The 12,041-nt window shown below is 44.2% G+C and overlaps 1 protein-coding gene across 1 annotated transcript in view; it reads right to left on the bottom strand.

Annotated features, from left to right (window-relative positions):
* Positions 1-16: 16 nt before the first annotated feature.
* The window catches only part of ESYT3 (extended synaptotagmin 3), a 33,776-nt gene continuing 21,751 nt past the window's right edge, over positions 17-12,041 (bottom strand). Inside the window, exons 12-23 of the mRNA XM_033003418.2 lie at positions 11,941-12,030; positions 11,018-11,080; positions 10,849-10,917; positions 9,538-9,603; positions 8,094-8,180; positions 7,105-7,254; positions 6,122-6,564; positions 4,839-4,928; positions 4,158-4,289; positions 2,576-2,681; positions 1,961-2,010; positions 17-1,083 (exon numbers count right to left, since the gene is read on the bottom strand). Of these exons, the coding sequence (XP_032859309.2) occupies positions 1,047-1,083; positions 1,961-2,010; positions 2,576-2,681; positions 4,158-4,289; positions 4,839-4,928; positions 6,122-6,564; positions 7,105-7,254; positions 8,094-8,180; positions 9,538-9,603; positions 10,849-10,917; positions 11,018-11,080; positions 11,941-12,030 (1,383 nt within the window). The 3' untranslated portion in view covers positions 17-1,046. The remainder of the gene's footprint in view (positions 1,084-1,960; positions 2,011-2,575; positions 2,682-4,157; positions 4,290-4,838; positions 4,929-6,121; positions 6,565-7,104; positions 7,255-8,093; positions 8,181-9,537; positions 9,604-10,848; positions 10,918-11,017; positions 11,081-11,940; positions 12,031-12,041) is intronic.

Below are 12,041 nucleotides of genomic sequence, written 5' to 3'. Positions count from 1 at the left end.
TTTAGATCAGTTTGAGATGCGAGCGAATTGTTACTCAGTGAGCATTACTGCTGGTTATGGACTGAGGCAGGCTACATCAATGTAGTCTAGGCCAAAAATACTTGAAACTTGCTTCAGGTGGTGGTTTACGGGCTTCTGCCCAGCACAGATGTGAAGTTACCATGGTCATATTTCAAAAGTCAGTTTTAGAAAGGCATAGAGCAAGTTTCTTATGCAAGACAGTTAGAAGTTTATTGTACAGAAACAAGTACACCAAGCTTCCAAAAATATTGTGGTATATTTTGCTCTGATATTAATAAAGCCTAGTTTACAAAACTCTGTTGTTCCTCAGGCAGAATGCTTCACTATCAAGGTTTACCAGATTTTGAAATGTACTATAACAAAGAACAAAGCATGTTCAGGCGTCACAAACTAAAACCTTAATGACATCTTGGTAAACTAATGTCCCTGCTTTTGGAATCTCATTATATACACATCTGCAGCCACAATCTGCTAAGATACTTTTGAACAGTGGAATATCAGTTTCTTAGTTTCTCAAAAAACAATTGCTATTCGAGTCTTAAACAGTTTCTTTCAACAGGTTCTGTAGCCCTACAGCTGAAGAATGCTGTTTAAGAGTGTATTATTTTAAAAGTACAATGCTTTCATGTTAAAATAGCATGAATAGGATCCTGGTGAAGGGAGACTGCCAAGCAAAGTAATGACACAGAGCTAGCTGACAGTCTAAAATATCTCCAGATACAGCACTTCCTTAAGAGAGTATTCCTACTTAAGGGTTCTTTGGGGAAGATGTGCCAGAAGCAACAAAAATAAAGGACTTGCTTATTATTTAGGGACAAATTATTCCCAGTGTGGGGTGGGTGGGCGTTTGTTTGTTTGTTTGCTTCAGTGAGAACTTGTCTCTGAGAGGGATCATTGAATTTACATGTCCTGAGCTGGAGACTGCTTCAAATTGGCAGTGACTGTTCAAAACACATTAATTACAAAAGAGATATGTACATTCATATAAAGTCAAAAAATTAGTAACTTATGTACATGAGAAGAAATCAGTTTTTCTTGCGTCTACTCCTTGTCAGCTCATACCTGCAAGACAGACACAATAAGTAATTGCAGTAGTTTAAGGCTTTCATTAAAGTTTTAACTGACACAACTGAGAGAACATGGGCTGCTTCCCAGGCAGCATGGCAAAGGGGGCTTCAGAGCTGGCCTCAAAATTTAGCTCTTTCCCGGGGACTCTGGATGTGTCATTTTCCTCCTGCTCCCATAACTGCCATATCCTTACGTGAGACACACGTGCCACCTGGGCCAGGGGGTTTCCTACCCTGCTGGCCAGTACTGGCTCAGTGCCTGGACTACCCAGGCTGCATTCCTTGGGCTCCACTAAAGGAGAAAGAAGGAAGAACTACTGCCCTTAACTACAGACAGAGAAGGGGAAAAAAACCCTGGGTCTTAATCTTTGCTTCAGCCTAATGCTTAAGGTTTAAGTCTGAACCGCGATGAACACACGCAAGCAAAACTAAGTGGCTTATTATAATAGTTTCCATAAATGCTTTGTAATTAAAGTTTTATAATGTATACATATATTGCTGATCAGAGTATTAATTTAGTTAAGATCTTTATCCAAGTTAAAATTTGTTGCAAGGTTACTTTAATAAACAGAATTTTTTACCTATGTGTCCCGGTGGCTTTTATGGTAACTTAAAATATGCTGAAGACTGTAATTGACCTCCAGGCCTCTTATTAAAACTGTTTCACATGGCAGGTATTGCACTGGCAACTGGATTAACACACAATTTAGATAAAACTACCAGATTAGTTCAACTTAGTCCTGCGTTGGCAGGTGCAATTTTCTTCTTGCTCACCAGAACACGCAGGCCATTTACCGGCCCTGCCAAGGGCTGTCCTGCAAACTCCCAGCAAAGCAACAGGCAGGGTTCAAGGTACAGAGAGGAACACTTACCATTGTGCAAAACCTTTTATTAAGTCCTCCTGCGACAAGTCAATCCGCACCTTTAAAAAACACATTTTATTTCTTTGTATATTATTCAGCATATAAATTGATGAGCTAAGCTCGCACTCTTCCCAAGTCAGACCCACTTTCAGATCCTAGGGCTGTAGCTCAAGCTCAATCCCCGGACACAGGCAGCAGCTCAGTTTCTTAGCAGCACTACTTGGAAATTTATCTGTCACCGGAGAAGTGATTCCAGTTTACTTTTCACAAAAAGCTTAAAACGCTGTTGGCAAATTCTGGCCTTTAATCACACATCTCTCAGCTTCATGTTTGCACTATTGGAGCTAATCCTTAAAGGGGCAGCAGCAGATCCCAGGAAACACGTTTTTATTTCAGGAGCACCCTTCTGAAATGCAGCAGCATGGCACACGAATTGCATGAGACTACACAAGCTTCCACACGGGTAGAGCCTGATGTCAGGTGGAATTCTGACAGAAAAAGGAGTTTCCAGATCACTAGTCCTATTGCTGAGACTTAGTTACTAGAACTGCATTTCAGGATTACAGGAATTGTTGAGACTCTTCAAGCTTTGTTAAATCAGTAGGGTAGCTACTTTAAACTTACTTTCCCCAGCTCCTTCCTTTCCTGTGAAATGAACGGCCTGCTGTTTTTCACAGCGATGTCCAGTGTCCTTTTCTTGATATCTTCCAAAGATTCAAAAAATTCGAACCTAAAAGTAAAGTTTTGAAAGGAGAAACTTAAGTCAAAAATTAAAATCCTACAAGCATCCATCAGTAGTCAGAACACGGTGACAGAATACAGCACCTGCGGCCAGAACCTTCACAGAGAAGGAAGACACAAAAAAGGCAGTTCTACAGTTAGATTTTATTCACACTGTAAGAAATCTCTTCCAGGCTTCATGAAAGACTAGGACACTTGTTCAGACTGTTCACCACACTGAGGGAAGGAGGAAAAGACATCTGCATGATGAAGTGCTACTTACCATCCTTTTCTCCCTTCACGGAAGATCAGCATGTTTTCCATGCAACCTTTATTACTCAGAGGAAATAGCTGAGCCAACCCCCCGAGTTTACAAAGTCGGCTTATACCACATTAAGAGAAGACAAAGGCTGAAACCTGTGGCAATTAAATTCTTAATGGCTCTGACTCAGGCCTCTGGCACACCTCATCTAATGTCAAGGGAGTTTTGTCCATGCTAAATCATTTAAGTTCTGCCCACCTGAATAGCTTTTCCTCAAGTCAGAGTTGTAAAACAGGTAACGTGTTCTGGAGCTAAGTGTTGCTCAGCTGATTGTACGTAACTGCGGAGGTACAGGACTCATCAATAGTGGGGATGAGGAAAAAGAGATGCGGTTCCCAACAGCTGGCACTAAATCAGTGGAGTACATGAGAACAGGTAGAAGCAAAGCTAGAACAAAGCTCTAGTGCCTGGGTATTTGAGCGGTAAGATGAAATATTTTAAAGTCTTTTCTCCATTTCTGACCTATACTGACATAGACAGAAAGGACCCAACATAGGGAAAAACACTCACCCAGGATCACCCAATATTCACATGCACCTTTCTCTAAATATGGGATCAAAACCACCTCTGGAAAGAGCTCTACTTCTAAGCATTACCGTGCGTGGTTTTATACAAAACATATTCCCTTTCAGTGGCAAAGCTGTGGACGTGACACCGTCAACAAAGAGGTGGGACCTGCTCCCAACGGGTCCCGATGACAACATCCATCCGTCTGTCCAGAGAATGGTCCCCTCTCAAAAGACTTTGTATTTCTGCCTTTGACTTTTGGAAAGCTGTCAGAATACGCATCAGGCAAAGAAGAATGAACAGAGAAGTAAGCCTTGTGAGGTACCCAGCTGGAGAGATTGCCTCTGCAATGAGAGGAAGGCAAAGATGGGCAGGGGAACATCGGAGCGCCCAGCAGCAAGTGCAGCCTGCATCTGCCAGGATCAGGGAAGGGGGGGTGGGAAGAAGGGGTGCCAGGGGGACAGACGCCACCGTATGCAGAGCAAGGCCAGCCCTAAATACTTGCAAATCACAGTTAAAGTGCAGGTTTTTTTCAGAAGACCTGCAAAAGTTCACAAGACAATCCTTAGGAGCAACAGGGGCATACCTTACGTAAGCCCTTCCGTTATACAGAGATTGTAACGATTTCGGCAGCAATCATAATAAACATTTTCTTACTTCTCATCGTATTGGGGGTTCAGAGTTTTTTTCTTAACGGAAGTCTTCTTCCTGCTTGTCCACCTTCTATCTGGAAGTAGGTATATACGAACATACGGATCCACTCCACGATTGGAAGAGGGTACTAAGTTTCTGTTAAAAGAAACACAGTGTTGACAAGCATGACAGGTTCTCCCGCTGTGTGTTTGAAAACCCTGTCTCTCAGAATCAGACCAACCCTTCATGGGTTCGCGGGCCAAAAACATTTGTCTTGGGAGCCGGAACACGAGCAAATAAAACTTTAAGGATGTGAAGTTAAACAAAATTTTCACTACTGAGTGTGTGGCCACGTATCAGGGCTCCTAAATTAACGTGTACAAATTCAGTCACCAGTATCAATCCTTGTCACGATGCCTATCGTGACATCTTGAGATATGCATCAGCTGTCAGTGATGTTCAGACACAGTTTTGGGTGGGTGAAAGTATTTCTACGGCAGCGAGGACTCCTCACTGGCCACTCTCACAGACCAGAGCCGGCCTTAGTGAGGCTGCACAGACCGAAGTCAGCCAACGCTACGGCGTCTCAGCTGGGCACCTTACGCTGCACGTGGTTCTGCTCCAGCTTTGCTGAGTGTCTCACACGAGCTCAGAGAGCTCTTCCCCTTTCCTTTGCAGGTACAGGCAGGCAATCGGTAGCGTTACCTGCAGCCATTCACCAGCACGACGAGGCTCTGCCGTATTGAAGCGTACCGCACCGTCAGCTGAATCTCCCCCAGAGGCATTTCCGTCCCGCTGTAAGACAGTTGCACGGTCAAAGCTTTAAAATACAGCTATTTAACAGACCACACGCACAGACCCAGCAGCACGAAACAGGACACGAGCTCCAGAACCTGGTGATGTGTCTTCAACTAAAACCAACTTTCAGGGCACTATTTTTCTTTCTGGCAGCCCAAGGTTTGCTATCTAGAAAGCTGCTGGACCACAGAGGCTCCACAGAAACAACACCCCCGCTCATGCCAGCACTGCCCAGCCGGTCTTCTGTGCAGACACCCAGTTTCGGTCCCCCAGTACAAAGAGCCAACAAGCCCCTACTCGGCCTGTTGTAGATGGAGCAGCAAAGTACAGGTTAGCATATTACACAGCTCCTTCGACGGCATCTGCACACGCAAAACGGGACCTTTTTTATATTTCATTCTGCATGTTATTAAAGTGGTTGCAAACCCAAAATATTGCTTAAAAATGTTTTTTAAATGGTTGATAAATGAGGCCCTGTTCAGAGCTAGGGGATTTGCCAGTTCGGGAGTATCAGACTGAACAGCTGGAGCTGGGTTTGATGTTCAGGTTTATAACTGCTCTGATGTTCTCTTAATTAAGATGGGCCTTCTTTGCTACTTCGGTCCATTAAGGATTCTACTAGCTCCATTCTGTGCCCCAGGAGACAGATCCAGCTCTCCGTCCTCCACGATGGAGCAGCCTACCTGCAGCCTCACACCTAGCACTGTGGGAAGGGCACACACACAAGCACACCTATCCACAAAAGCTCTGGTCACAGCATTATGAGACTTAAAATGTGTTGGATAAAACACAGCATCCAAAGCTTTAAGCAGACAGAGATGCTCATGACGAGTTTTTGTTATTACAGAAGTGGGATATTCAGACTTCCAATCTCCTGTTACTAAAATCATGAGTATTATGGGACCCAGGATATTCTGTGTGAGAGGCTCTTAAACAATATAAAGCCAACACATGCAGAACCTCTTACGAGAGCCAGAGAAGGAAATGCTTTCATTTTACACCTGATCTGATAGTGACCCTGTAATTTACTTTGCTGTTGACTAGAATACTTAGGTTAATTCTTCATAAGGTGATTTGAGACCCAAGACTCCAAATGACTCAGCAGTCTTGAATTCAACGATATACAACAGCAACCTATAAAACCTAAACCTCCCCAAGAGAAGAACAATTCAGCTGGAAGAACCACCTACTTATGAAGGTCCAGGTTGCTGCTACTTAATTCAAAGCAAGAAGAAGGCAGAGAACCCAGTGAAGCAACACTGGGCGCAACCCTCAGCTCCTGGACGACCGGCAGCGTGGGCACCACCGCCGCTCTGGTGAGCAACGCTGATGGCGGGTGCTGCTCTGGATTTTGCTCACGCTCTGCCTCATTAAAGCCAGCAGCACTTTCGCTTGGTACAGGTGCTGCTGAACTGTCATTTGTGTCCAGGTCTTCTCTGCTGTCCTTTTCCGGCAGGGATTCAAGTTCTGCAGAGTCTTTGCTCACTGGAGGGACTTTTGAGAGTTCTGGTTTTGGTGGGGAGGCGAACTTCTGCTGGTTTCCGCCCTTCTCCATGACACGCATGGGACCTTGCTTCGAGGCATGGACACCAGCCTTGACTCTTTGTGGATCGGGTTCTTCAACATTCAAGGCCTGAAAATCACAAAGGAGAGAAATGAGTGCTGCTCCTAAAGCACTGGGATTAATGCCAGCATTACCACCTAGGATGAAATTTCACCACAAAACTATAACAGCAGGAACCTGCCACTAGAGATAAAAGGGGCCAATGGGATCAGCTGTGACGTTCTCTTCCCTCGTCCTACTGTGTATGTATTTAACAGTGTGTACACACTGATCCAGAGCACGATGAGAAAACAATTCCTAAGCACCAGTCTCTTACTGTTTAGCAGCTTTGACTTCCCCAGCTTAGATTTTCTCAGTCCAACTGCTTTATTGTCACGAGAAGACTTTCAGCAATGGCACCACTTTTTTAGTTTTAGGAAGCCTTGGGGATACCTCTCAGCTCCACCACACACTCTTAATTGCACTTAAGAACCTTGTCACACTTCTCCTTTCTACTCATCTGTGAAGCAAAGCTGCACTTCTCCACACCCACGTTTCATCTCTCTGGCCTGGTTAGAATTGGATGCTTCCGCTGGGGAAGCTGAGTGAATATGGCAAGGAACAACTTACCCGCAACACAAGTTTCATCTTAATGAAGCTGTCTGAACTGGAATGATCCAGCTGAAATCTCTGATCCAGAGTCATGTTTGGCTCCATAAGTAAGTGGGAGAGACATACCACTGAAGTTCCCAGGGCACTATCCCGATCTTTGTCTTTTATCTAGGGTAGGGGGGAAGTTATTAGTAGATGGCAAACTGGAAAGCATACCACTGGCAACAGCAAAGCAAGAAAGTATTTCATACAGAGACCAAAATGAGCTTATTTACTTCAGGACATATTATCAAGCATGGTTACTTCCAAACGGGTGATGCCAATATTTCAGGAGTGTTACCAATTCGTACGTGTGGAGGAAAAATCTCATTTCTCATGATGCAGAGAAGGAACTGCCTTAGCAGAAAAACTAGGCTCTGGGATTTATTTGACTTTCCTTACTTGCTCTGGGTAAAACATCCAGGCAGCCGGGATGACCGCTCGTCTAAACCTTTTCAAGAATTTTAGGTAATAGTTCATTTAGCCTATTTAACCTTAATACACCTTCTAAGTTCATCTCCACTGCTGTAGCCGAAGGAACAGCCATAGAACTGACTGTGACTGCAACGTACACTAGACACGCAGAATTTCTTAATAAGCCAAAACACTAAGGTACTAAGATAGTACTCTGGTTGAGAATTATGAAGGCTGCAATTTCGGACAGCAAAATACTCCTGGCTTTACTACACACAGACCTGTATAAAACCTCCTTTGCACTTTGCAGCCAGAAATGTCCCACGTTTTGAACTGAGCTACTGTGCGTTACGTGATCCCGGAGCAAAGGTAGATACTGGCATCGTCTAACAGAGAATCGCCTGTGCAACAGCAGGTGCTAATTCCATCTTTTAAGTAGGAGGATCCCAGTACAAGAACACAGAAACAACCAGCACTGATATCACAGCCACCATAACAGAGGTTTCTTCCTACAGATGTGCACTTGGTCTTCAAAGGAAAGGCTTTTCTCTCACCTCAACATGGAGTGACTGGGAATGAGCGCTGTGGACAAAGAAGGTGAAAGCTTGGCCCCACGTGGGATCTCTGCTGAAATTGCAGGTCTGCAACAAGAAGATTGGGGCACACACGTTAGCTTATTCTGTAAGCATCAAAGAATACTATGACACTGATCACCAGAGAGGGTCACGATGACCCTCTTGTTTTATTCAGTGATGCTACATTCCAGCTGTATGGAGAGAGTGAAATTTCCAGGTCAGGAGCGTGCAGAAGCAAAGTCTCTGGCAAAACCAGAACAAGTTCTGTGAGGCGTGGAAATGCCGAAGAACAAGTCTGGTGAGCTGCAGCTGGCCCCAGCCAGTGCTGCCTGGACCAGCAGCCTGCCTCACCGGCAGCAAGGCACCGCTCCCTCCCTCCCACCTCTCCACCCAGGGAATGCTGGAGTGCTGCTTCCAGCCTGCAGGCACCCAGAGCCAGATCCCAACACTTCAGCGAGCTGGTGGGGAAGTGTAGGAGAGCTAGAGGGGCAGTTTTAGGGGTGTAGAGCTCGTGGGAAGAGTAGGAGGGCACAGCTTCAGTGCCATGCACTTCAAGGATGAAAGAGCATGGAAAGCACCCGCAGGAGCTGTGGCTGAGGCTGCTCTGTAAACTAGCTGCTTCTGCCAGGCCACGAGTGCTGGCAGCAAGGGGAAAGGAGCAAGGGAAAGCTAGAAGTCTAACCTAGCTTGGGAGATGCAGGTGATGTGGTGGGGAAAAGGTAAAAATGCAAGCAGAACCCAATTTCTGGATGGAGCGGGTAGAAGAAACAAAGGAAAATAGGTGCCAGTCCCATATGTTCGTGTGTAGCCCAAGATTCATTCCTGTTTGTTGGGTGTCCAAAAGAACACAGAGCTGCCCTCACCCGCATCCAGCTGCGGGGCAATAAATACAGGACCTACTGGGAGGGCAGAACTCAGCTGTTGCTCATACTCGTCAGGCAGAAGTGTTAAATAATGAAAAAGGAACAGAAAGTGAAGTGGAGGAGATCTGGATACATCTTGTTCAGTTAAAAAGAATTCAGTAAAACTGTGAAACACAGGAGCCAGGAGACTGTGATGAGGCAACAAATGACAGTTTGATGAAAATGACACTCTGCCCTGAGAAAGCATGAGCCATATTGGAGACCTATCATTTTTTCTCTTCAATCCTTGTAGAACTGGAGTATCTTGACCAACATGACCTTGTAGCCGTGAGCACAAAACCACACACCTGTACAGCAGCTGATCAGACACACACTAATCAAATACAACTCAGTGACACGGTGCTTCCACGTGCTGGCTGACCCCCACCTCCTGGCCTCTGCAGCTATCACCACAGGTACAGCTCTTCACATCAGCTTCACCAGTCCTACCCTTCCTAGGGGCTACTTGGAGATAATAACCCATAAAATAGAGAGCATTTAAGGAAGTCCAGTAGCCTCACCTTGCTTTTCTGAGTCTTGTTTCCTACTGTGAGCAGGACAAAGGAGGAAGGTTCTCGTTCCATCTTCTGTCATTTAACACCAGGGAAAAAAAAAAAAAAGGGAAAAAAAAAAAGCAGACATTTATTGTTTACAGGAAGCAATATCACACCACTACTCAAAATAAGTTGCTGGAAAGCTGACAATAGTTTTCAGGTGCCATATATTTGAATAGTGCAATACACAGGAAAGACTCCAGCTATAACACAGCACAGTCTTACTCTCTACCATCAAGAGCATACATTTAAGCCAAAGTTTTGTGTATTTAGGTTTCCATAGATGAGCAGCTAAAAATTTGTCAGAAGCTGGAAGGAAACAGAAGGTTGAAGGCTCAGTGGGAAATCTTATTCATTCCCGAATGAAACAGGACTCTCAGAACTGGTTTCCAAGGCTCAGGACTTGCTGTAAAGCAGCTAGAAGTGATTCTATGGCATCAAGTAACAATGTCTTTCGAGAAGCAACAATACTGAACCTCTTGTACTGTGCTTCTCTGCACTAATGCTGTAGAAGTGAAGGGTGAGGATCTTGTCTTGGCACAACATTGTATACAAAGTGGATACAATGAAGTTCAGAATTAAGGATTATCAAATGTGATGTGTATCCGAATGTTGGTGACTCATCTGAATTGTAAAGACTGCATTTAGGAGGGCAGCTACTCAGAGAGAATAGAAAGCTTTATCCATTGCTCAAAGCTGTGGTTGTGTGTAACTTGTTCAAGAAAAAAGGGAGAAAGTCATTCTTCCCTATACCCACCATCTACATCACAGTAGCGAAACGCAGTACCTGGGGGAAAAAGTAAAGAGAAGCAAAGAGAGAGGAGGCACGAATGACTGAGTGGCTTCTGAATCCCTCTAAAACTAAAGGGGAAGGAGTCTGGTGGTCAGGTCTCCAACAGACAGGAAGGTTACCACAAGCAAGCATACTCCTCCCAACTGCAATGCAGGAGGTCAAGCTGGAACAGCTCAGCATGGAAAGAACCCTGGTAGCAGCAGAAAGAACGTGACTCGGTCTGATGTCTGAAGGCTCTCTGTCCAAACTATAAAATACAAATAAAGACAATCCCCCACACAATCAAATATTTCAGTGCTGCATTCCCCCTTGGACCTCCCAGACTTTCACTGGGGTGTGGGTGGGCTTTCAATCACTTTTCTAAACACCTGGTCACTTAGATTCTGACAGTGGAGAGACTATTTCATTTTAACCACAGCTAGTTTTAGTTGCTACGATACTGCATAATGTTGTTTTGTAAGCATGGGAAAGAATATAAATTTTACCTTGAGGTACTTGTTATTTTTTATCTTCTTTGCTCCACATTCACCATTTGAATACTCAAAGTGGTTTTTCTGAATTAGTAAAAGAGTATTTAAAAACAATTAATTTGTGGGCTTTAAAAAAAAAAAAAAGGTTAGAAGTAAAGGCTGCCTGCCTGTGGTTTGTACTTACTGGAAGGTTGAAGGCGCTGTCCAAGTAGACTATCAGAATAGCTGTAGACAGACCCTTCTTATCCTGCAAAGGCCAGGAAAGATAAAACAAAGCAAAACACAAGGTAGGCATGATTACCCATCAAGGACAATGTAAAGCACAACACAAAGTCAAAGGACAGTTTCTGACAACTAAGCAGCTCTTCACCTTTCTCCTAAAATTTGCAATTTAGAGGAGCACAAGCCAATACAGCATGACAGTTTTAAGTAGACCAGTAAAAGAGGTGTAAGTCTTTTCAATTCACTGGCCTTAATGCTCTTCAATCTCTCCAGTGCAGAACTGGTTGGATTCCCCAGTGCATCAAGACACCTAAACACATGTTCGACCATATACATCAACATGAGTAACCCAGTGTCAGCAGAACAAATCCTGGAAACAAATTTTATTCACTTCAGTGGAACTCAGATGCTTTTGCTTGATTATGAAGAAACAGTATCCTTGAGAGATCAGCTCTAACCAAGCAATTCTGCTGGACAAGTAAAGCACCATTTGGAACTATGGTCCTACCAAGCACCAGTGATGGTGCTGGGTATTTGTCTGTGATTAGTACAAGTTATCGATGGGGTCCTACACAGATCCTAGCTGAAGAGGGAAAGAAAAATTATTAAAGAAGGGAACTGTGAGAGGCCATTTTGCAATGAGTCAAACAAAGCTTTGCTAATTCAAGCAAAAAGAACTGCCAGATTTGAGATACTCCTGAATTACCAAGGGACCTGAGGCAAGAAAACACCCTTCCTCTTCAGGAGGTGGGGAATCACATCAAAACTTTGTCAGACAAAAATAAACTCCCATGAGTTTGCCTAAGGTTCCTAATTTTACACAATCCTTTGTTGATCACTGTCCAGGGATCAGAGTATCTGACTCCTTTAAGCAAATATACTCACCTCGTGTAGCTTTTCTTGGTCATTTACTAGTGAAAGCCACTCCAGTTTTAAATGCAAGTGTCCGCTTGTTGTCTTACTTAAGGGAAACCACTAAATGGAGA

This window comes from Tyto alba, unplaced genomic scaffold, assembly GCF_018691265.1.
Source record: "Tyto alba isolate M040663 unplaced genomic scaffold, T.alba_DEE_v4.0 Super-Scaffold_7, whole genome shotgun sequence".
Classification (NCBI taxonomy): domain Eukaryota; kingdom Metazoa; phylum Chordata; class Aves; order Strigiformes; family Tytonidae; genus Tyto; species Tyto alba.
This window is presented reverse-complemented; position numbering and strand designations above follow the sequence as displayed.